The sequence below is a fragment of the Balaenoptera ricei genome, chromosome 8 (genome assembly GCF_028023285.1).
Source record: "Balaenoptera ricei isolate mBalRic1 chromosome 8, mBalRic1.hap2, whole genome shotgun sequence".
NCBI lineage: Eukaryota > Metazoa > Chordata > Mammalia > Artiodactyla > Balaenopteridae > Balaenoptera > Balaenoptera ricei.
The window spans coordinates 82,035,066-82,061,195 of record NC_082646.1 but is presented as its reverse complement, the minus strand read 5'-3'; the positions used below and the strand labels follow the sequence as shown (position 1 = coordinate 82,061,195).

General features: G+C 37.3%; 1 protein-coding gene across 1 annotated transcript in view; it reads right to left on the bottom strand.

Moving 5' to 3' along the window:
* ANO3 (anoctamin 3) overlaps positions 1-26,130 on the bottom strand; it is a 425,544-nt gene that overhangs the window by 2,949 nt on the left and 396,465 nt on the right. The window contains exons 19-26 of the mRNA XM_059931289.1: positions 23,910-24,021; positions 22,971-23,028; positions 17,672-17,769; positions 8,561-8,694; positions 7,543-7,695; positions 6,514-6,661; positions 2,577-2,657; positions 2,292-2,397 (exon numbers count right to left, since the gene is read on the bottom strand). Coding sequence (XP_059787272.1) covers positions 2,292-2,397; positions 2,577-2,657; positions 6,514-6,661; positions 7,543-7,695; positions 8,561-8,694; positions 17,672-17,769; positions 22,971-23,028; positions 23,910-24,021 — 890 coding nt within the window. The remainder of the gene's footprint in view (positions 1-2,291; positions 2,398-2,576; positions 2,658-6,513; positions 6,662-7,542; positions 7,696-8,560; positions 8,695-17,671; positions 17,770-22,970; positions 23,029-23,909; positions 24,022-26,130) is intronic.

Below are 26,130 nucleotides of genomic sequence, written 5' to 3'. Positions count from 1 at the left end.
CAACTGCAAAATGTTAGAAATTCAGATCCTATGAAAATCTGGTGAAAATCCAAGAGAATTTTGAAGAGCAATCTGTTGGTATTACATGAAACCGAGTATGTGTATAAACTAACAATTCCACACCTGAGTAAAATACTCCTTAAAAACCCTTAAATATGTTTACAAGGTAACATGCCCAAGATTCTTAATAAAAGATTTATTGAGGTAGAGAGAATTATTGTAGGTCTAAGCACCTATCCTTAGGAGAATATGGTATTTAATTTTGATGAAATATCATAAATAGACAAAAGAAATTATAAATCTCATGGATAGATGTCTCTCTAGATCTGCAAAAGTATAATGGGTAAGAGATAAAAATGAATTATTACATAATACCATTGAGGTAATTTTGAAAAAGAATACTTAAAATAATACTATATATATATATATACACACACATATATATTCAATATACTTATAAACAAACATATATTCAAATAAAGATGTGGAAAATCTTCCACAGAAGAAAAGACAGTGGGTGCTTTTGGAGTGGGTGGGTAATGGGGAATGAAGAGGAAAAAAAAAAAAAAAGGAATCATTGGGCTTAATGGATCCATGATGGTAGGTTGCTGTTAATTGAGGCATTTGATTAAGTCTTTCTACATGAGCTCCAAAAGAAGATGAAGAAGAAAAAAGTGTACATTTTAACACACACAATAAAAAAGACTTTTTGGAATCATTGGATTGGAAATATGCTTTAAACTCTTTTGCTACCTGTAATAAAATAGAAAGTCAAGCTTCATCAGGAGACATTTTTATAGGCCCATAGAGTCACTAAATAATAGAATTTAGTCCTGGATTAAACCTTATTTCATATGCAAAAATGTTTTATGTATGGCTATCTTTTTCTCTCCATAATTTTGGCCATAGGAAACAGATGCATTTAAAGTTTTTCCATAGACCTTAGTGAATAGATACTCAATATATTCCAGTGCTAAGTTCTTTACTGTATCAAGCTGGTTATATTTTAAGCAAGGCAATAATACTGTAGCTTCTCCAAAATTTCTTCACAGACTACAATCTAAAATTATTGCATGACTCTGATCATCAAAATCTGTGCACGTTTTATAAAAGTGTTCTCAGGCATAATTTATTGAATTATGCACTGTTGCTGTACAAATACACATGATCAACTATAATTAGAGCTGATTGTTCAGAAAATAAGTCTCTCCACCCCGATGATTAAATATGGGTTCTTTTGTTAGATGATGAAAACCAACCTTTCCTTTTTAAATTTGGTTATTAGGAGGCTCAAAACTAAGTTGAAGTAGAGTTGATTTACAATGTTGTATTAGTTTCAGGTGTAAAGCAAAGTGATTCAGTTATACATACATATATATCTATTTTTTTTCAGATTCTTTTCCCTTATAGGTTATTACAAAATATAGTTCCCTGTGCTATAGAGTAGGTCTTTTTGGTTATCTATTTTGTATATAGTAGTGTGTATATGTTAATCCCGAACTCCTAATTTATCCCTCCCCTTTCCCCTTTGGTAACCATAAGTTTGTCTTCTATGTCAGAGAGTCTGTTTCTGTTTTGTAAATGTTTATTTGTATCATTTTTATAGATTCCACAAATAAGTGACATCATATGATATTTGTCTTTCTCTGTCTGGCTTACTTCACTTAGTATGATAATCTCTAGGTCCACCCGTGGACCTAGAGATTATCCTAGTTTTCTGATATAAATACTCTTTAACATACATTATTCAGTTCTTGCTTTTTTGCATGTCATAGTGGTTTCCTTGTATCTGAACCTTTTACAGGGACATACTCAAGTCCTGTTTTGGAAGTCAGTGAGAAACTGACTTCAAAAAGGCAACTAGGGACTTCCCTGGTGGTCCAGTGGTAAAGAATCTGCCTTGCAATGCAGGTGACACTGGTTCGATTCAATCCCTGGTCGGGGAACTAAGATCCCACATACTGCGGGGCAAGTAAGGCCACACGCTGCAAATAATGAGCTCACGAGCCTCAACTAGAGAGCCTGCGTGCCACAAATTACAGAGCCCACGTGCCCTGGAACCTGCGAGTCACAACTAGAGAGAGAAAACCTGCACACCACAACTAGAGAGAAGCCTGTGCACTGCAACGAAGAGCCCACATGCTTCAACGAAGATCCCTCGTGCCGCAGCTAAGACCCGACACAGCCAAAAACAAATAAATAAAAAATAAATCTTTAAAAAAAAAAAAGGCAACTAATATATCAGTCAGAAAAGCGTTTACCTAGAGTAATTTTATCAGCCTGTGACTAACCTCAAACACAATAATGAAGGCCAATCTAGCAGCGAGGATATGCCAGTATTGTAGGGTAAATTCATAGGGTTTGGAACTCCAAGGAGGACCTCTGTAGTCTCGGTACCTAAAATCCACAAAAACAAAGAATTTGAAGAACAGAGACCAAAATGAGGAGGCCCCAAATGTTCTTAATTTGCCAGAACTCCAAAATGACAGTTTAAATGGGCCCATTAGCATGTTGAAGGGAGGAGACAGAATGGTGAAAGCAAAAAGAAAAGATAACTATAATTTATAAGTAAATACCTGCAATAACCAGATTTTCCCATGCCAAGCTCACTCAGGTCAAAGAAGGATAGGCTATTGTTGACATATCCTGTTAAACAACTGGGAGAAAAGAAAAGAAAGCATATGTGATTCAGAGATTCATGAATTTCTAGTCCAATTCCTTCATTACAAATGATAAGATTTAATAAGTGCCATTATGTCTTTCATTATAATTATAAACTCCCAGCAACTCAGCTCTCTGATTCTATTCTCTGACTCCCATTACATCTGTGATTATGCCTTAATGAGACAGACTCTTGCCTGCCCTTTCCCTCCAATAGTTTCTATTTTGCCTTATCATTTGGCTTATGTTTTATTAAGTGTTTACTAGGCACTAGGCATTGTGGTAATTACTTCCTATGCATTGAAACTGCATAAATATATATAAACATGTAACATGATTTGGATAATTATAATCAGCCAATTGATAAACATGTTTATTTGTAATTTATTAACTTATTCAATACATATTTATGGAGGACCGATGATTTGTTAGAACAATTCTGGATGCTTGGTATTCAACAGTAAACAAAAAAGGCAAAATTCCCTACTCTGATGGTTAGGTATTAAACTGTGATCAGGGTTAAGTTTTACAATAGCCTTAGAACATGTATATCATTATCTTCACCACATAGATAAAAGAACTAAGATTTACAGAGACTAAATGACTTTCTCTAGGCCTATAATTGTCAAAATTTCTGGTCTCAGATACCCTTTACATTTAAAAAAGCCGTTGAGGATCTCAAGGAGCTTTTTGCATAGGGGTATATCTATTGATATTTACCACATTAGAAATTGAAATAGAAATTTATGTTCATTCATTTAAAATAACTATCACATCCATTCAAATAATATAAATAACACATTTGAAAAATAGTTATGTACTCCAAAAGAAAAAAAACGTAGTGAGAAGAATGATACTGATTTACGTGTTTGCAAACACCTTAATGCCTGCCTTAATAGAAGACAGCTGGATACTCATACCTGCATTAAATCTATTGCAATATGTTGTTTTGGTTGAAGGGTAAGTAGAAAATCTGGCCTCATGCAGACAAGTAGTTGGAAGAAGGAAGACTATTTTAATATCATTTCAGATAAATGTCAATATTTTTCTTTGATATTACACCAAAGCTCTACCTGTGGTCATTTCTTAAAGTTTAGTTGTAAGGTGGAATCTTCATGTAACTGAACTTTCATTTGCATTGTTCCATATGGATTTTGCATTAAAATCCATAGGTCTATCTTGTACTTTGAATTCGTCATTTATCCATGCATGATTTTGTAACATCAAATTGGGGCCATTTGGAGAACATGTGTTCCCTGAATTATGCAGATCTTCCAAATGTTGATATATTTTTACTATAGACCATGAAAAAGCACAATTGTTAATATTGTCACTGACTTTTATCAGAAAAAAAAAAAACACCTATAAGTACGGGGAACCTTTAAAGCTCAACAAATATTGTCAATTATTTTCCTTAAAATGACAAGCTAGTTTTGTGCATTCTGTAAAAGAGTGTTTGCTAAATACCCAAGTCTGAATACTCATAGCTTGTCTGACAATTTTATTTCATGTTAAAAAAAAAAGTTTCTTTAGTTTGCAGCTCCAAAAGTTTGCACTTTTCTTTGACACTCTCATCACACATTAGGATGCAGCAGAAGCGCTTTATGCGCACTCTGCATTTTGTCGAATAGAATATTGAGAAGACATTTATTCAAGGGTGGAGGTTTGGTAAAATGAATAATTATTACTGCTTCATCAAAGACATTCTGAAATTTCTTACTGGCATTTTAAAAATGGTGAATGTAGAGTGGTGCGAAATAGAATCATTACTAGTATTTTTTGGTGCCACTGCCTTGAGTGATGCAAAGCCACCAGAAAATTTTATCCCACCACTGCTTTTGTACCATCTCTGCATATGTCAGTGTGGTGAAAAAAGCAAATAGTATCTTAGTATTATTATGAAAATAGTATTGACCTCATGGACCCTGAAGGAGATATGCAGCCCATAGGTTGAGAACCACTGCCCAGAACACAGAGTTGTTAGAGACTGGATTCAAGTGCCCATTTATCTTAGTCTAAACCCCAAATTTTAATTACAGGGCCACACTGACTTCAACTTCACTCCCCTCCCTGGCCATCCTAGACCTCATAACTTATCATTTCAGCTGCTCTCTTGCCAGTATCATCCTCTCCGTTGCCACCTTGTCTTTTTGCCCACTTGCTCTGAAAATTTCCAATCTGAATGAATTTACCCCAGTTTAGCTGCTAAATGTACCTGGAGAAAATTAAATACCAGGAAGTCCCTATGAATGTGTGGTTTCAAACTCACATAAGTCCTCCACATCTCTTCTTGAAATGATTCTACATCCCTAGTCACTGCTAAAGGAATGGAGAAGGGGTCAGGTGCTATCCACGTGAAAAGTCAGTACCTGGAATGTGAACAGAGCTTATACCCATCCAATCTCATTTTCACCTGCCACTAGGTGGCAGTAAAGACACCAACAAATAATGCCTGTAAGGAAGAGGGCTGCCAAGCGAGCCTACATATTTTAAACCATTAAAATCTGCTTCTAGAACATTTTGAATAAAGAAAAAAGAGACTTTTGTGGTTTTCACTATTAATACTAAAAACCAATTTATATCTGTTTAGTGTTTTACAGTTCATAAAATGTTACCTCAGGCACCATTTCTTAAACATAGGTCCAGATTGATGATGTGCCTTTTAGTAAAAGGCAAAGTTAGCACTTAAATCTTGGGAGTTTGACTTCAAGTTAAAATCTCTTGACAAGACTCCAATATATAAAAGAAAATCTCCTGCCTTTATTACCTCTCTTTGAAAAATTGAGACGTACATTTGTGTTCAGAAAGGCACTGCAGTGTTCTGAGACAAATGAGTTCATCTGCAGAACTAAGGGCTGACTTCATCCTAAACCGGGGCTCTGCTTGCTCGGGCACACGTCCTGCATCTAGATAAGATGCATGCCCAGGGCTGCTCCTGAAGGAAGGAGGAGACACAGCTTCTCTTATCACTACTTTATTTCCTATCACTACTTCCACACCTAAGGCTAACCTCCAGCTAAAAACTCCAGTTTCTCTCTGTCTCCAAGTCCAGTGCTCCCTTGCATTCTTCAAGCTTTCAAGAAGGAAAGATCTGAAAAACTCATATCCCCTAAGGCAGTGGTTCTAAACTGGGTGATTTTGTCCCCCCAGGGACCATTTGGCAATGTCTGGAGACATTTCTGGTTGTCACAAGTCGGGGAGCAGGGAGGTTGCTCTTGGTATCCACTGGGTAGAGGCCAAGATTGCTGCTAAACATCCTACGATGCACAGGACACCCCTCCTCCTCAAAAATAGAATTATCTGGTCTATAACGTCAATAGTGCAGAGGTTGAGAAACCCTGTTCTCAAGTGTTGATTTAAATTTTAACAAAAAAGAAAAAGGAGACAGGTCTAGGGTATCATTTTCTGCATGCTTAAAATCTCTAGCAGTAAATTCCTTTAGAAAAATCTCTAGTCACATAGCTGAGAGCTTCTTCATATTCTGTATATCCCCACAAACTAGCTTAATTCCCTTCAGTAATTTAACTAGTATAGGCCTCAATTTCCCATCTATATAGAAAAAATATTGCATTGGATTCTTTCAAAGGTCTCTTCTAGTTCTAAATTTAACTTCTAAATACATTAAAATGTTAAAAACATTTTAATACCAGTGATGCATTTACACAGAAAATCATAGACTCTAAAATTATTTGCTGTAAAAAACACTGTTGCCCTTTTTATCCCACTTGATTCCATCTAATAAACACATAAACACAATGATCAGAAACATTACCCTTAATGGTCACAGAACAAAGCTTCCCAATAAGTTCCCATTTTAATTACAAATAAAAAATGTGTACATTTCAACCTTACCTTTCACTATATTCAAAATGATTTGCACAGGGGCCATATTTGTATTCATAGACAAAACGTGGGATGTAATCAGATGTAATAGCAATTACAAATGCATTGGTAATCACAGCCAATATACCAATTCCTTCAAGAACTCCATACCAGATACCTAGTAGGAGAAAGATTAAAGATAGTGAGTAAAAAGACAAAAAGTTAAAACCCTTTAATCAACCTTAATTTGGAAAAAATGTTTTAGTTATGTTGGAACCACGGCTCTGTCCATTATTTACTTTCTTAGGATGGTATGTATCTCACTACAGATATTACAGCTATTGAATACTTTTCCATAGAGGGGAGGTAGACACCATGTAGAGAGATTTGAAAATTAAAATATCGTTAGGAACTGGTTCATGTCTGTACCAATGAGATATAGACACAGCTGCTTAAGATTCTTCAAAGCCTATGTATAGAACTTGATGAGGTACTCAAACCTATAAAAATAAAGTTCTACATCGTTGTGTGAACTCTGAAATATCTGTGTTCACTATGGGTTTTGCCTTTATCTTTGTCAGCTACCTTTTTAATGTAAAAATACGAAAAAGTAAAACTAGTTTAGTGTCAAGACCTGGAAATCACTAGTTGACATTTTCTACTTCTTAAGAGGCCAATCGGGCATCATATAGATACACAAAAAAGCTTTTGAAATTGTATATAGTATCAATAGACTATTGATTATGGTCAAAACTAATGTTTCAAATAGGATTAAAGTTAACTTTAAAAAATAATGGAATGAAAAAATAAGCTCTGGAAAGGGATATATGAGATCCTTTTCAGTTACAAATAAGTTTATGAAATAGCATGTTCAGTATGAACTTACTCTCAACTAAGAGTTATAACTAAACTTCCTCTCATTTCATTCTTTAGTTAATGAAAACAGTTTTGTTATGGCTGGAAGGGAGCTCCAGCAATAGAAACCCACATTGTGCTAAGTAAGATCAAGCCACCACTTGGCCTTAGCAATGCAAAAATCATGTACTTGCTGAATCTTACCTATGTCGGTTGCTCTGGCTGGCAAAGGCCTCCGCCACTGGGTGACAAATTTGTACGCATCCAGCCTGATTTCAATGATATTGTTTAACAAAGCCAAAAGAGGGGCCAGAGGAAAAGCCGCAACAAAGATGGTGGTAAAACCAAACTGCAAAACTGTAAAGGGAGAGGGTTAGAAAATCGGTAATATAAACAGTATCATTTATTGAGTGCTTTCTTTGTGCCATATTAGGCATCTTTACATAGATTGCCTTTAATCCTTTCAACATCCCTACAAAGTAAGCATGCTTATCCCACTTTACAGTTGAGAAAACTGTAGCTCATACATGTTAAGTAAACTGGCTAAAGGGTAGATGGATGAAAAATATTAAAACCTGCATTCAAACTCAGATCTCAATAGATTGAAAGTCTATGAGCCTTTCACCTCTATGCCATGCAGCATGAAGGAAGAAAAACATCAGAAAAGGACTTGAAGAAAAATGCTTAGTCCTAGAAGGGAAGCAGGAGACCTAATCTTGTCCTCTCTTTTTATAGATGAGAAAACTGAGGGCCAGAGAACAAAAGCAAATGTCAAAACAACATGCAGTGATCTTAACAGTTGGAATGGGGATCCTTATTTTTGTAATATAAATAAGTAAGCTTCTTGAGGACTCAAGACTCAGACTGGGTCTGTGCAAATGTTTATTGTGAGAAAGAATTATTGCTTTATTTGGGTGGGCTGATACATTTCTTAACATAGGAATGGGTTTTGCTTTATTTTGTTCCTTTAAAATATTTGCTCAAAAGGTATGTGCTTTCATTTTGGTCAAACGTTATGGTTGACAGGACAAAATGCATAAGCCTTCCAAGGGTACTGCTTTAATATCTTCTCTAGCTCTGCTGAGATAAAGGTACAAATGTGTTTTAGAATGCTTGGGATTGGAAAGGAGAGAGATGGTTTTCTCTCTTGAATCAGAGCCTGAGTGAAGTAGAAAAAAGTATCAAGAAGGTCAAATAGCTTTGCAGAAGGTTCTTTCCATACCCATTTCTAAGTACTCATCCATCAGTCCGTGAATATTCATGGGCTGTAGATTCCAATCATTTTCCCACTGAGGTATGGAAGCATCTTGTATACCCCGCTTGATTTTATGTCGTGACCACCAGTTCTGGATCAACCTGCATCAAGACAAAGGCCTTTTAAGCTCATATTTAAGCACCTGGTAAACAATTTATAGTGTATTAAGAAAAGAGAAACTCCAACTACCTTGGGACTACACTAAGAATGCCTGGGAAATGGGGGGATCTTTGCATGGTCTCAACTTTAAATTTAGCGAGGAGGAAGAGGCCTCAGACTTCCTAGACCCTATAAACATCTACATAGTTATCAAAGAGTTGATCCTCCCATATACTAGGTGCTTCCTGATATTGATTAGACAAATACTCATTTCTGTGATTCCTTCCCCTACCCCACCTATATAAATACCTAAACTCTTATGCTGCCTGTTGTGATTGGATCTGAGCCCTTCCTTCCAAATCTTCTGGGCTATGCTCTCTGAACATGAGTAAAATCATGTTTCACATTAGATAACTGAGCCCTACCTAGAGTTTCAAGAGATGTAGTTTCTAGTCCTCACCCTACAATGCATTAGCTGTGTGGCTTTTAGCAAGTCATTTCACTTCTCTGAGTTTATAAATATGAAGGGTTCAAGCGATTACACTCTGCTTCTATAGTGAACAATAATTTACAGGTAATGAATCTGTGTCTCAGTCCATTTATCAGACTTGGAAAGGAAGTAGCAACACTCTTTCCCTAACCCAGGGGCAGTCTTGAAATTATACGACTCAGAAATATCCTGGTATGCAAATATTGTAGACTTCTGGGTAATGAATTATCTTAAGAGTTAGATAAAAATTATCTCTAGGATAAGGTGAATCTCACAGGACTCAATGAACAGTACACAACTCTCAATTTTAATTAATCATGGACCTAGAGCTTCAGTGGGGGTTGGAAGAACCACCATAGTTAGATCAAAACATCAGGTAGCGCTTCAATGTGTGCCCCATGGAGGTTTCTTCTGGAGCCTCGTGAAGATGAAAAAGGGGGTTGGGAATGGAAAGCCTGCTTGCTTATATTTTATTTATTTCAGTCTGCTTAAGATTTTACTTGAGGAAAGAGAATTGTGCTTTAAAAGTTTAAAAATCATTGCTTTAGGGACTGGTTCACTCCTGCTAGAGTTTCTTCAGAAAGGCCTTCGTCCAGCTGTTGGGAAAACCCCACCAGGATGTCATTTGCCATGGTACCCTTGGGATTTGATATACAAAATCCAGGCTCACCTCATGGGCAAGGCCATCGTGAAAATGTGATATCCAAAGTGCTTGGTATGTACAGAAGTACACAGATAATAATAACAACAAGAATCATTCTTAATATTACAATGACTACTACACCATCTTGACTGTGCTTATGAAGTACCCACACCATGTCAGATCCTGTGCTAGGCACTTGATACCTAATTTACTCAAATATTTTCAAATTATGTTCCTCAAACTTTATGTTTCAAAGAGGTAAGCCAGAACACCCACTGAACGCTGGCAGAAGACGTCAGACCTCCCAAAAGGCAAGAAAATCCCCACGTACTTGGGTAGGATAAAAGAAAAAAGAAATAACAGAGACAAAAGAATAGGGACGGGACCTGCGCCAGTGGGAGGGAGCCGTGAAGGAGGAAAGGTTTCCAGGCACTAGGAAGCCCCTTTGCGGGCAGAGACTGTGGGTGGCAGAGGGGGAAGCTTCGGAGCCGCGGAGGAGAGCGCAGCCACAGGGGTGCGGAGGGCAAAGCGGAGAGACTCCCGCACAGAGGCTCAGTGCCAACCAGCACTCACCAGCCCGAGAGGCTTGTCTGCTCACCTGCCGGGGCAGGCGAGGGCTGGGAGCTGAGGCTCGGGCTTTGGTGCTAGCCGGGAGGGAGTCCGGGAAAAAGTCTGCAGCTGCCGAAGAGGCAAGAGACTTTTTCTTGCCTCTTTGTTTCGCGGCGCGCAAGGAGAGGGGATTCAGAGCGCTGCCTAAATGAAATCCAGAGACGGGTGCGAGCCGCGGCTATCAGCGCGGATCCCACAGCAACAGGGGCGCAGAGGGAAAAATGGAGAGATTCCCACACAGAGGCTCAGCGCCAAGCAGCGCTCACCAGCCCGAGAGGCTTGTCTGCTCACCCGATGGGGCGGGCGGGGCTGGGAGCTGAGGCGCGGGCTTCGGTCGGATCGCAGGGAGAGGACTGGGGTTGGCAGCGTGAACACAGCCTCAAGGGGTTGGCGTGCCAAGGCGAGCCGGGAGGGAGCCGGAGAGGAGGTCTGCAGCCGCCAAAGAGGCAAGAGACTTTTTCTTGCCTCTTTGTTTCGCGGTGCGCAAGGAGAGGGGATTCAGAGCGCCGCCTAGATGAACTCTAGAGGCGGGCGCGAGCCGCGGCTAACAGCGCAGACCCCAGAGACGGGCGCGAGCTGCGGCCATCAGCGCGGACCCCAGAGACCGGTAGGAGACGCTAAGGCTGCTACTGCCGCCACCAAGAAGCCTGTGTGCGAGCACAGGTCACTCTCCACACTGCCCCTCCTGGGAGCCGGTGCAGCTCGCCACTGCCAGGCTCCCGTGATCCGGGAACAACTTCCCCGGGAGAACACCCGGCACGCCTCAGGCTGCTGCAACGTCACGACGCCTCTGACGCCGCAGGCTCGCCCCGCCTCCACCGTACCGCTCCCTCCCCCGGCCTGAGTGAGCCAGAGCCCCCGAAGCAGCTGCTCCTTTAACCCCGTTCTGTCTGGGCGGGGAACGGACGCCCTCAGGCGACCTACACGCAGAGGCGGATCCAAATCCAAAGCTGAACGCTGGGAGCTGTGCGAACAAAGAAGAGAAAGGGAAATCTCTCCCAGCAGCCTCAGAAGCAGCGGATTAAAGCTCCACAAACAACTTGATGTGCCTGCATCTGTTGAATACCTGAATAGACAATGAATCATCCCAAATTCAAAAGGTGGACTTTAGGAGCAGGATATATTAATTTCCCCTTTTCCTTTTTTTTTGTGAGTGTATATGTGTATGCTTCTGGGTGAGATTTTGTCTGAATAGCTTTGCTTTCACCATTAGACCTAGGGTTAGGTCCGTCCATTTTTTTTTTTTTTTTACTTAAAAAAATTTTTTTTTCCTAATATATGTTTTCTTAATAATTTTTTCCATACTTTCTATTTTTAGAAATTAAAAAAATTTTTAATAAGTTTTTTCATATTTTTTATTTTAAAAAATTAAAATTTTTTTTCTTAATAAATTTTTTTCTTAAAAATTTTTTTCTTATTTTTTACTATAAAAATTAATAAATCTATTTTTAAAAATTAAAAAAAAATTTTTTTCTGAATACATTTACTCTTAATAATTTTTTTTCTTATTTTTTATTATAATAGCTTTATTTTATTTTATTTTATCCTCTTTCTTTCTTTCTATTTTTTTCTCCCTTATATTCTGAGCTGTGTGGATGAAAGGCTCTTGGTGCTCCAGCCAGGCATCAGGGCTGTGCCTCTGAGGTGGGAGAGCCAACTTCAGGACACTGGTCCACAAGAGACCTACCAGCTCCACGTAATACCAAACGGCAAAAATCTCTCAGAGATCTCCATCTCAACATCAAGACCCAGCTTCACTCAATGACCAGCAAGCTACAGTGCTGGACACCCTATGCCAAACAACTAGCAAGACAGGAACACAGCCCCATCCATTAGCAGGGAGGCTGCCTAAAATCATAAGGCCACAGACACCCCAAAACACACCACCAGACGTGGACGTGCCCACCAGAAAGACAAGATTCAACCTCATCCACCAGAACACAGGCAATAGTCCCCTCCACCAGGAAGCCTACACAACCCACTGAACCAACCTTACCCACTGGGGACAGATACCAAAAACAACGGGAACTACGAACCTGCAGCCTGTGAAAAGGAGACCCCAAACACAGTAAGATAAGCAAAATGAGACGACAGAAAAACACACAGCAGATGAAGGAGCAGGGTCAAAACACACCAGACCTAACAAATGAAGAGGAAATAGGTAGTCTACCTGAAAAAGAATTCAGAATAATGATAGTAAGGATGATCCAAAATCTTGGAAATAGAATAGACAAAATGCAAGAAACATTTAACAAGGACGTAGAAGAACTAAAGAAGAACCAAGCAACGATGAAAAACACAATAAATGAAATTAAAAATACTCTAGATGGGATCAATAGCAGAATAACTGAGGCAGAAGAAAGGATAAGTGACCTGGAAGATAAAATGGTGGAAATAACTACTGCAGAGCAGGATAAAGAAAAAAGAATGAAAAGAACTGAGGACAGTCTCAGAGACCTCTGGGACAACATTAAACGCACCAACATTCGAATTATAGGGGTCCCAGAAGAAGAAGAGAAAAAGAAAGGGACTGAGAAAATATTTGAAGAGATTATAGTTGAAAACTTCCGTAATATGGGAAAGGAAATAGTTAATCAAGTTCAGGAAGCACAGAGAGTCCCATACAGGATAAACCCAAGGAGAAACACGCCAAGACACATATTAATCAAACTGTCAAAAATTAAATATAAAGAAAACATATTAAAAGCAGCAAGGGAAAAACAACAAATAACACACAAGGGAATCCCCATAAGGTTAACATCTGATCTTTCAGCAGAAACTCTGCAAGCCAGAAGGGAGTGGCAGGATATACTTAAAGTGATGAAGGAGAAAAACCTACAACCAAGATTACTCTACCCAGCAAGGATCTCATTCAGATGTGATGGAGAAATTAAAACCTTTACAGACAAGCAAAAGCTGAGAGAGTTCAGCACCACCAAACCAGCTTTACAACAAATGCTAAAGGAACTTCTCTAGGCAAGAAACACAAGAGAAGGAAAACACCTACAATAACAAACCCAAAACATTTAAGAAAATGGGAATAGGAACATACATATCGATAATTACCTTGAACGTAAATGGATTAAATGCTCCCACCAAAAGACACAGACTGGCTGAATGGATACAAAAACAAGACCCATATATATGCTGTCTACAAGAGACCCACTTCAGACCTAGAGACACATACAGACTGAAAGTGAGGGGATGGAAAAAGATATTCCATGCAAATGGAAATCAAAAGAAAGCTGGAGTAGCAATTCTCATATCAGACAAAATAGACTTTAAAATAAAGAATATTATAAGAGACAAAGAAGGACACTATATAATGATCAAGGGATCGATCCAAGAGGAAGGTATAACAATTGTAAATATTTATGCACCCAACATAGGAGCACCTCAATACATAAGGCAAATACTAACAGCCATAAAAGGGGAAATCGACAGCAACACAATCATAGTAGGGGACTTTAACACCCCACTTTCACCAATGGACAGATCATCCAAAATGAAAATAAATAAGGAAACACAAGCTTTAAATGATACATTAAACAAGATGGACTTAATTGATATTTATAGGACATTCCACCCAAAAACAACAGAATACACATTTTTCTCAAGTGCGCATGGAACATTCTCCAGGATAGATCATATCTTGGGTCACAAATCAAGCGTTGGTAAATTTAAGAAAATTGAAATCGTATCAAGTATCTTTTCCGACCACAACGCTATGAGACTAGATATCAATTACAGGAAAAGATCTGTAAAAAATACAAACACATGGAGGCTACACAATACACTACTTAATAATGAAGTGATCACTGAAGAAATCAAAGGGGAAATCAAAAAATACCTAGAAACAAATGACAATGGAGATACGACGACCCAAAACCTATGGGACGCAGCAAAAGCAGTGCTAAGAGGGAAGTTTATAGCAATACAAGCCTACCTCAAGAAACAGGAAACATCTCGAATAAACAACCTAACCTTGCACCTAAAGCAATTAGAGAAAGAAGAACAAAAAAACCCCAAAGCTAGCAGAAGGAAAGAAATCATAAAGATCAGGTCAGAAAGAAATGAAAAAGAAATGAAGGAAACAATAGCAAAAATCAATAAAACTAAAAGCTGGTTCTTTGAGAAGATAAACAAAATTGATAAACCATTAGCCAGACTCATCAAGAGAAAAAGGGAGAAGACTCAAATCAATAGAATTAGAAATGAAAAAGGAGAAGTAACCACTGACACTGCAGAAATACAAAAGATCATGAGAGATTACTACAAGCAACTCTACGCCAATAAAATGGACAACCTGGAAGAAATGGACAGATTCTTAGAAATGCATAAACTGCCGAGACTGAACCAGGAAGAAATAGAAAATATGAACAGACCAATCACAAGCACTGAAATTGAAACTGTGATTAAAAACCTCCCAACAAACAAAAGCCCAGGACCAGATGGCTTCACAGGTGAATTCTATCAAACATTTAGAGAAGAGCTAACACCTATCCTTCTCAAACTCTTCCAAAATATTGCAGAGGGAGGAACACTCCCAAACTCATTCTATGAGGCCACCATCACCCTGATACCAAAACCAGACAAAGATGTCACAAAGAAAGAAAACTACAGGTCAATATCACTGATGAACATAGATGCAAAAATCCTCAACAAAATACTCGCAAACAGAATCCAACAGCACATTAAAAGGATCATACACCATATTCAAGTGGGGTTTATCCCAGGAATGCAAGGATTCTTCAATATACGCAAATCAATCAACGTGATACACCATATTAACAAATTGAAGGAGAAAAACCATATGATCATCTCAATAGATGCAGAGAAAGCTTTCAACAAAATTCAACACCCATTTATGATAAAAGCCCTGCAGAAAGTAGGCATAGAGGGAACTTTCCTCAACATAATAAAGGCCATATATGACAAACCCACAGCCAACATTGTCCTCAATGGTGAAAAACTGAAACCATTTCCACTAAGATCAGGAACAAGACAAGGTTGCCCACTCTCACCACTATTATTCAACATAGTTTTGGAAGTGTTAGCCACAGCAATCAGAGAAGACAAAGAAATAAAAGGAATCCAAATCGGAAAAGAAGAAGTAAAGCTGTCACTGTTTGCAGATGACATGATACTATATATAGAGAATCCTAAAGATGCTACCAGAAAACTCCTAGAGCTAATCAATGAATTTGGTAAAGTAGCAGGATACAAAATTAATGCACAGAAATCTCTTGCATTTCTATACACTAATGACGAAAAATCTGAAAGTGAAATTAAGAAAACACTCCCATTTACCATTGTAACAAAAAGAATAAAATATCTAGGAATAAATCTACCTAAGGAGACAAAAGACCTGTATGCAGAAAATTATAAGACACTGATGAAAGAAATTAAAGATGATACAAATAGATGGAAAGATATACCATGTTCCTGGATTGGAAGAATCAACATCATGAAAATGACTCTACTACCCAAAGCAATCTACAGATTCAATGCAATCCCTATCAAAGTACCACTGGCATTTTTCACAGAACTAGAACAAAAAAATTCACAATTTGTATGGAAACACAAAAGACCCCGAATAGCCAAAGCAATCTTGAGAACGAAAAATGGAGCTGGGGGAATCAGGCTCCCTGACTTCAGACTATATTACAAAGCTACAGTAATCAAGACAGTTTGGTACTGGCACAAAAACAGAAATATAGATCAATGGAACAGGATAGAAAGCCCAGAGATAAACCCACGCACATATGGTCACCTTATCTTTGATAAAGGAGGCAAGCATATACAGTGGAGAAAAGACAGCCTCTTCAATAAGTGGTGCTGGGAAAATTGGACAGATACATGTAAAAGTATGAAATTAGAACACTCCCTGACACCATGCACAAAAATAAACTCAAAATGGATTAAAGACCTAAGTGTAAGACCAGACACTATCAAACTCTTAGAGGAAAACATAGGCAGAACACTCTATGACATACATCACAGCAAGATTCTTTTTGACCCAGCTCCCAGAGAAATGGAAATAAGAACACAAATAAACAAATGGGACCTAATGAAACTTAAAAGCTTTTGCACAGCAAAGGAAACCATAAACAAGACCAAAAGACAACCATCAGAATGGGAGAAAATATTTGCAAATGAAGCAACTGACAAAGGATTAATCTCCAAGATTTACAAGCAGCTCATGCAGCTCAATAACAAAAAAATGAACAACCCAATCCGAAAATGGGCAGAAGACCTAAATAGACATTTCTCCAAAGAAGATATACAGATGGCCTACAGACACATGAAAGAATGCTCAACATCATTAATCATTAGAGAAATGCAAATCAAAACTACAATGAGATATCATCTCACACCGGTCAGAATGGCCATCATCAAAAAATCTAGAAACAATAAATGCTGGAGAGGGTGTGGAGGAAAGGGAACTCTCTTGCACTGTTGGCGGGAATGTAAATTGATACAGCCACTATGGAGAACAGTATGGAGGTTCCTTAAAAAACTACAAATAGAACTACCATACGATCCAGCGATCCCACTACTGGGCATATACCCTGAGAAAACCATAGTTCAAAAAGATTCATGTACCAAAATGTTCATTGCAGCTCTATTTACAATAGCCAGGACATGGAAGCAACCTAAATGTCCATCGACAGATGAATGGATAAAGAAGATGTGGCACATATATACAATGGAATATTACTCAGCCATAAAAAGAAATGAAATGGAGGTATTTGTAATGAGGTGGATGGAGTTAGAGTCTGTCATACAGAGTGAAGTAAGTCAGAAAGAGAAAAACAAATACAGTATGCTAACACATATATATGGAATCTAAGGGGAAAAAAAGCCATGAAGAACCTAGTGGCAAGACGGGAATAAAGACACAGACCTACTAGAGAATGGACTTGAGGATATGGGGAGGGGGTGGGGTGAGATGTGACAGGGTGAGAGAGTGTCATGGACATATATACAGTACCAAATGTAAAATAGATAGCTAGTGGGAAGCAGCCGCATAGCACAGGGAGATCAGCTCGGTGCTTTGTGACCACCTAGAGGGATGGGATGGGGAGGGTGGGAGGGAGGGAGATGCAAGAGGGAAGAAATATGGGAACATATGTATATGTATAGCTGATTCACTTTGTCATAAAGCAGAAACTAACACACCATTGTAAAGCAATTATACTCCAATAAAAATGTTAAAAAAAAATTAAGTACTCACGGGTATCCCAGTTCCATGAAATTGTTCCATATTTGCTTCAAAAACATGATAACTCCCATCTGGAGGCAAAGGTCTATCAAACAGCCACTAGGATGACACTGAAACAGAACAACAAGAGCATTAATGATCTTGTTCTTCTAGGTTGCCTTAAACACCCCCACATTCAAATTGTACAGCAAATTCTAAAGCCAGGGCACCTTATATCAATGCGTAAAGAGAATAAAAACAGGGAAGAAATAGCGCATATGAGGCTATCTGATAGGGAAGTTTTCAGTAATATACATTGGAATATTGATCAAAATTATAACAGCAATAACCAAAAAATCTAACTTTTAATGAGCACTTAGTACTGCCAAGCTCTGTGCTAGGCATGATCACATTTAATGAATGCTCTGGAATACTACATATCTATTAACAATCAGGTGATAGCAAAATATTTAATTCTATGACAAATATGACAATATTTTTAAAAATCAGCTTTTTGTCTCAGACTGATTTTAAATTTGCAGAAAATTTACAAACATAGTACAGAGAGTGCCCATGCAGCCCTCCCCCAATTCCCTCCATTGCCCCTTACATTACCAAGGTCTATTGTCAAAGTTAAGAAGTCGATATTAGTACATTGCTATTAACCAAATTCCAGACTTTACTTAGATTTCACCAGCTCCAGGACGCAACGTGGGATACCCCATAGCATTTATTTGTCATGTTCCCCCCAGTCACCTCTGGTCTAGACAGTTTCTCAGATTTTCATGTCCTTAACAATTCTGAGTACTGCTGGACCAGCACCCTGTGGAAAATCCCCAAATCTGGGTTTGTCTGATGTTTTCACATATTTAGACTGGGGTTATGTGCTTTAAGAATGGAGGCAGGGCACAGAGGTAAAGTGCCATTTCCATCACATCCCATCAGGGCCACATGGTATCCACATGACATCACTAGTGATATTAACCTTCATCACTTGGTTAATATAGTATTTGCCAAGTGTTTCTACTGCAAAGTTACTCATTTTCCCGTATCTCCTGGAGAGGGAGTATCTACATATATTTATAATGTATTTTAAGTGATAAAAGTATGCCACAAAATAGTTTGTCAGCATGATCCCAATGTTGCCTTCTCTGTGCTCCTCTGCTTTTTCAGATGCTCAGTAACAGCATTAGAAACCCACACAAACAAAAGTGTGATTCCAATGAAAATTGCAATCAATGTGTTTTGCTTGAAAACTTTGCACTATAGAAGATATTTGGGTAGGTAAGCATGGGTCTTTTTCTTTGGAAATGGGTTCATGTCCTGCTTGTAAGGATGATGGTCTCTATAGCTTTGATCTACAGTTTCTATTTCTATCAAATCAGTACCAGTGGGACTTCAAAGGGAACAAATACTTAGGACACAAAGAGCCTGCTTTTCTGTTTCCAGCCCAGTAATTTAAAACTCCCTAATCTGAGCCAGAGAGAGGGTTTGCCAGTGATAATTTTTACTGTGTGGAGAAGTTTCATGTCTCCTATCCAAGCATTCTCCTTCTGAATTTAGGACCCCCTGAACTCTGCTACATATATACCATAAGTGGGTTTGGTAGAATGTCTGAGGCAGAATAATTACTAAGCTACAGAATAATTACTAAGCTACAGAATAATTGCTAGCTAATTACTAAGCTACTTAGATCACTAAGCCATCAATTTGATATCAAATTGATATCAAATTGATGACTTCATCAATTTATAGGTATGTTTCAATAATTTTAGGCAAATTATATAACTTCTCTAAGTTTCTGTTTTCTCATCAGTAACATGAGTGTAATAACAGAATTGTTGTGAGGATTAAATGCATTAATATATGTAGAACACTTAGAACCAATTGCTGGAATGTGCTGGCATATAGTAAACACTCATTAAATATTACCTATTATTAACATTTTACACAGATTTACATATATGAGATATTATATGGCATAGTATGAGGGAAGTGCAGTATAGCCAGTTCGTAAATGTTCTAAATAAAATTGTAGTACTTTTTTCCTTTCTTTATAATGGCTACCATTATTTATGCCAGGGATTTTACATGCATGATCCAATTTAATCCACCTATGGCCAATATTACTGAAATGGCTAGTCTTATCACAATTTGCACATTAAAAAAATTGAGACATAGAGATACTAAGATCATGCATTGAGGTGCAGCAAAATTAGAATGTATACTGTCAGATTCCAAAGACAAAATATTTGTTACAGATCATGGTTATGTTCTTTTCTTCAAGACTATTAACATCATCAAAGGAAGGAAAGAGACTTCTTCATCTGTACACCACATATTACCCAGCAGAGACCTAGGGTAGAATATGTGTCAATAAATGCTTGCTGTATGATTGAATTCAGAGGGTCAATTCTTATCTTCCATCATGTATACTTTTTCTATCTACACTTCCAGGATTTCTAGGGTCTATCACAAACACATATTTTTATTTCAGTGAGTTTTTTTCAAAATAAATAATCCTTTGTTGGAAAATATGGCTACTATCTATGTCATATGTATTGTGGAAAATATCTAGGATGGTTATGAAATATTTTTCCTGACATTAGTATTATAATTATTCCCCTGGTACTTTCAAAGAAGAATCATGAATTCCAATAATTTCACAATTAAGAGTACCCAATTAAACAAAATTATTGGTGCTAGCAGCCACTAAAATGGCATCAATATGCAGATCTACCTGCGTGTGACTACACTGTTGCCCACACTACCCTTGCTAACTCCACTGAACACTCCTGGAAAAAGTAAGCCTTGCTTCTTTCCCCCCATTTGGGTAGCTGAAAACCGTTTAGCAGATACAGTCATCCTTCTGGGCTATGAAAGAAAGCTGCAAGTCTGATTTGGGGACTTTCAGGAGGCCTGGGACTATGAAAGGCCTTAGTTGATCTCTGACCAATAGAATAATACCCAGGTGGCTGTAGAGACAGAGCATAGATAAACATCAGTTACAATTTATAGAGTTCCTCCTGCAGTCCAGGGACTGTGCTAATTGTCTTATGCAAATTATCTCTTATTTATTAACAGCTTTGCAACCTAAGTGTTACTATTGCCAGTTCACAGATGAGAAGACAGATATTCAGAGAGGTTAAATTAAGGACAAAGAATGAATAATCAGCAATATTAACATTTGAGCCCAGTTTTCTGTGATATAAAGCATATGTTCTTTGGGATTTTTAGGCTTTCTCCATGTATTCCAATAAACTTTTAGAAGACTCTGGGGAGACAACATTAATGAGAGAGGCCCTGAGTTTTGGGGACTTTTTAGATAGAGACTAGGAATGTCTCCTATTTCTCAGGTAATCTTTTCTTAGCCTCTCTCTAAATTATGACCTCCTACTAATGCTGCCACAAATTAAATTGGATTTTACATTAGAATAATTAAAACAATTTTGAACTAGACAAGGAATAAACAGTCTGACAATGAGACTGAACAGAGTCCAGAAATTTCAAGATGTAGAATATAAAAAATCTTACAGTCTCATTTTGCCGAATGAAAAAATGTATTTATTACATTTATTTATTAAATGTGTGCCTGCCAATTAGGCATGGGGGGATCTTGATTACTCTTTACACCAAAATAAACTTCCAATGGGCCAAAGATATCAGTATTTAAAAAAAATAACATTAGCTAAAAATACATGTTAATTTTGGGCTTCCCTGGTGGCACAGTGGTTAAGAATCCGCCTGCCAATGCAAGGGACATGGGTTTGAGCCCTGGTCCAGGATGATCCCACATGCGCGGAGCAACTAAGCCCGTGCACCACAACTACTGACCCTGCGCTCTAGAGCCTGTGAGCCACAACTACTGAGCCCAGGTGCCACAACTACTGAAGCCCGTGTGCCTAGAGCCCGGGCTCCACAACAAGAGAAGCCACCGTAATGAGAAAGCCCAGGCACCGCAACGAAGAGTAGCCCCCGCTCGCTGCAACTAGAGAAAGCCCGCACGCAGCAATGAAGACCCAACACAGCCAAAAATAAATAAATAAAATGTTTTTTTTTTTAAATGTGAATTTTTAAAATTTCCTGAATGGAGAATACATTTTTTTTTGTCATGATACAAATTCCCCAAACCATTAACAACAGTAATATTTTGATTAGAAAATGCTATATAGTTTTGTAAAAAATATATCAAAACAAAACTAAACTATATACAAGAAAATGGAAACATGTCTGCAGCAAATATGAAAGATTAGAGTCTAATTTTATTTGTTTTTAAATTATTAAAACAGAAAAACAGTTTAATGAAAATAAACAGGAATAATACACACACAGAAGTATAAAATGTCAACAAACATATGAAAAATATTCTCCATTTCACTTGTAATTAAAGGAACTGAAATCAAAAGAAGATATCCTTTGGATTATTGGTAAAAATTAAAATGTTTCTCTTGGCAAAAGTCTGAAAAGTAAATTCATACTCTATAGGTAGAGCATGGCATTTGGGAGGACAATTTGTCAGTCTCAGTGAAAATATAAAATATTCTTACACTGTGACAGAGAGATATTATTCCTAGACATTTTGTTTCCATGACATACATATAATAAATCAATAAAGAAATATGAGACTTTGAAGATATACCTCTATATTTATAAATTAGTATTTGAAGTAAGATTTCTTTTGGACTAAATTTTCCCTGCTTAAAAGGAAACCCAGCATGTTTAAAAGTTTGGAAACCAGTACAATAGACAATAATAACTCCCCCAAAGAAAAACAGTCCTGGAGCTAAATTTCTGGGCTTTGTGAATGGAAAAAATAATTTTGATGGAATACTAAAAAGAGCTGAGGGACTTCCCTGGTGGCACAGTGGTAAGAGTTTGGGCTCCCAATGCAGGGGACCTGGGTTTGATCCCTGCTCAGGGAACTAGATCCCACATGCATGCCGCAACTAAGAGTTCGCATGCCACAACTAAGGAGCCCATGTGCTGCAACTAAGGAGCCACGAGCCACAACTAAGACCTGGCACAATCAAATAAATAAATAAATAAAAATAAATAAATACATGAGCAAATTCCTGCTTTCCAAAAAAAAAAAAAAAGAGCTGAGGTCAGGATCTTGGGGTTTAACCTTCAAGTTCACCCTCTTTTTTGGAAAGACTTAGTTCCTTCATTTCTGAAACCATAGGAAGTCTCCTTTATCAAAAACACATCATCAGCATGCCTGAAATTCCCTGTTCCACCTTCCCTTTCTCTCCCTTCCCACACCCTCTTCCTCCCATAGTCCTTGGTCCATATCCATGCCTATCCCCACACCCACCCTTACAAGATTACTTACTTCCTCCAGTCTCCACCGGTTGAAAAGTTTATTGTACTTTCCTGGATGGCCTACAAATCTGTAAAAAGCCATTTTAATTCATTAGCGTTTATGTGGGTTGACTGAAGAACATTTACTAATGCATTACAACAAGTGCATGTGTGGGTAGAGACATAAGTGTTCTCTGGAGCAACTTGTACCCAAACAGTTGACTTAGGTCATGCTTACACATCAAAGGACCCAACTTAAAAAGGAAAAATGATGTGTGAAGTCAATATCAATGAGTTGAGAAAGTACAGAGAAACCAACCGAATGAAATTTTCCACTTTTACCTGTGGAGTTTTAGTGTCTTCTTGACCTAGTTAACAAATATTAATACAATGTGCTGAATGGTTTAGTTTAAAATGTTTCTAGCTTCAGTATGTTTCCATGGCATTTGTCAGAGTGTTAAGCATATGGCAAACCAGAACCAGTAGCTTAATATGCTTCTTTTTCATATTTTGCAGCAAATTTAGGGAAAAGAAAAACATTACCATGATAGGTATGTTTCCCCACTAAGGAACTGTAAGCTGGGGTTACATAAAAATTATTTTCTTATTTAACAAAACCATTACTTATGATTGGAGAGTCATAATTCAACCCAAGGATGGCATATATGTTTTATCTATTTATTTTTTAAAAATGGAAGTATAGTTGATTTACAATATTGTGTTAGTTTCAGGCATACAGAAAAGTGATTCGGTTATATGATTTTATTTTTTTATGCCAACTTTAATTGGGAGTGGTAGCTAGAAGCACTGTACTGAGAAGTCTTTTGATTTGAAAAAGCATGTGAAGATTGATTGGGACAGTTTTCTAAAGCAGAGGACAAGAATTTGCCACCCCTGTTAACAAACTGGCAGTGGAACTGTTGACAATCTCTGTCATTCTGCAAAGATAATGCCTATGGAGTTGACTTACCTCCCCAAAAAGAAAGCAATATAGAAGATAGAACTGTTTAAATTGACAAACTGGAAGAGGAACATCTTCAAAGCAAAGCTGTTTTCCCATTCAGATTCTGTTCGAGGATATTCTAAAAGGAACATAGGGTGTGTTTACATAGATGAGGTAAATGACAAGAAATATGGATACGGAATCAGAAGTCCCATGTTCAAAGTCTGGTTCAGTCATTTACTAGTTCTATGAGCCACTCAATGTCTCTGAGTTCTAGTGTCTGCATCTGTAAAAATAGGAATGATAATATCTGTTCCACAGAGTTGCTGAAAGGATCCAATGAGATAATCTTTATACATTTCCCACAGCTACAGGAGTATGATGCTTGTTATTAAGATGTAAAGATTTTCAGGATTCTCTCTGCTCCTTTCATTTAGAGGTAACCATAAATATTAGATCAGTCTTTCACCCAAACTGGCTATACTTAATATAGGGACCTAAATTGTCCACAGGGTTCTTTGAAAAAGGAATATTTTGTATGCAGACTGAAGTGGAATAGTAAAGAGAAAAGAGGGCTGCATCAGTCACAAGAGCCCAGTTTTTATCTCAACCTTACACCTAATTTGCTGGTAATCTCAGGCAGGTCTCTTCACATTTCTTTGTAATCAGTTTTATAATCTGTGAAATGAGGAATTTAGACAAGATAATTTGAAGAACTCTGTCAACTCACACCTTAGGGTTCTAACTTTTCAAACAAAACAAAACAAACAAAACACAACAAAATACAGTGATGAGAGAGATTGGATGAAGATGGCAGCATGTACTGCGGCCTCTGCTCCCACTCAGTATCCAAATAAGTGATAGAAAATATATATGCACATCTACTATATATATTTTAATATAATTGAAAAATTCAAGAAAGGTAGAAAATAGATGGGCTCTGACTTAAGGAAAAGATAGGCCAAAATATATGCATGAGCAAAGCACAGAATAAGAACGCAACAGGTCTTGGGGAACTCCAAGCCCAAAGCAGGTAGGTGCCAGAAATAGAAGGGGGTCTGTGGGGCACCCAAAAGAGTGACTGGTTGGTGGGCACCAGTGAGAGCAGTCAGGAGAGGCTGACATTTCCCCATGGGTTTTGATAGGTTGTGTTTTCATTGTTGTTTCCTTCTAAATAGTTTGTAAATTAAGCATAAAACTTATTTAGAAATGAGAATGTGGATTTTTAAAAAAATCCTGTGAGTAAGATTGCTTTTGGTTCTCCATTTCTCATTTTATTGCAGTGTGATCCACAAATGTGTCCTGTGTGATTTCTGCTTTGGGGCAAAAAAGTTGCAATTTCATTGTGGTCAAATTACATGGATAAGTTTTGTCAATGTATCAAGTGTCTGAAAATAATATTTCTTTTGAGCATACAATTTATATATATTTTAAAAGAAGCTTGCTAGTTATGATATTCAAATACTCTATATCCTGGCTTATATTTTGAGTGTGGATTTATCAATTTATTTTTGTATTTCTATCATTTTTTGCCTTCTATGTTTTGAAGGTTTGTGAAAATGTGTATAGAAATCATGACTATTATATTGACCTGGTAGATTGTTTATCACTATGAAGTGTTTCTCTGTCTCTCTCAAATAGACATTAAATTCTTGTTTGCCTAATGTTAATATGGTGACATATGATTTTATTGTTACTATTTTCTTGATATAGATGCTCTTATTGCTGAATTGACCTCTAACAAAATAAAAACTCTTTACCAGTTGACCTAATTTGTTTCTTGGAATCCAGGTTTATTTTTATAGATAATTAATATTACAGATAAATCACAGTTCATTATTATAGTTACTTTATTATTTGGAACAACTGACAACCATTCTGATCTAATTCTCAACAACTATAAAACTAGGCTGAAAAAATTATCTCTTGGAATCAAATGTTATATATTTCCTCTCTAAAAAAACCTTAATGTGATAGAATTGAAGCTTTGATTTTTTTGTGTGTGTGGTTTTTGAAAATAAAATATTTGGACAAAAAATGAAATCAAGAAACAAAGTTTAAAAAAATATTTTAAATAAAACAGTGTTTGTCCTCTTCTAGAAAGTTAAACCTAATTTCTAATTTGAAGCATAAATTTGCAAGCCAAAAGTTATATAGAATATAATGTAATATATATTATATATATATGTATATATGTATAGGTATATACATGCAATGATATTATATTCCTTTAAATAAAATATCAATA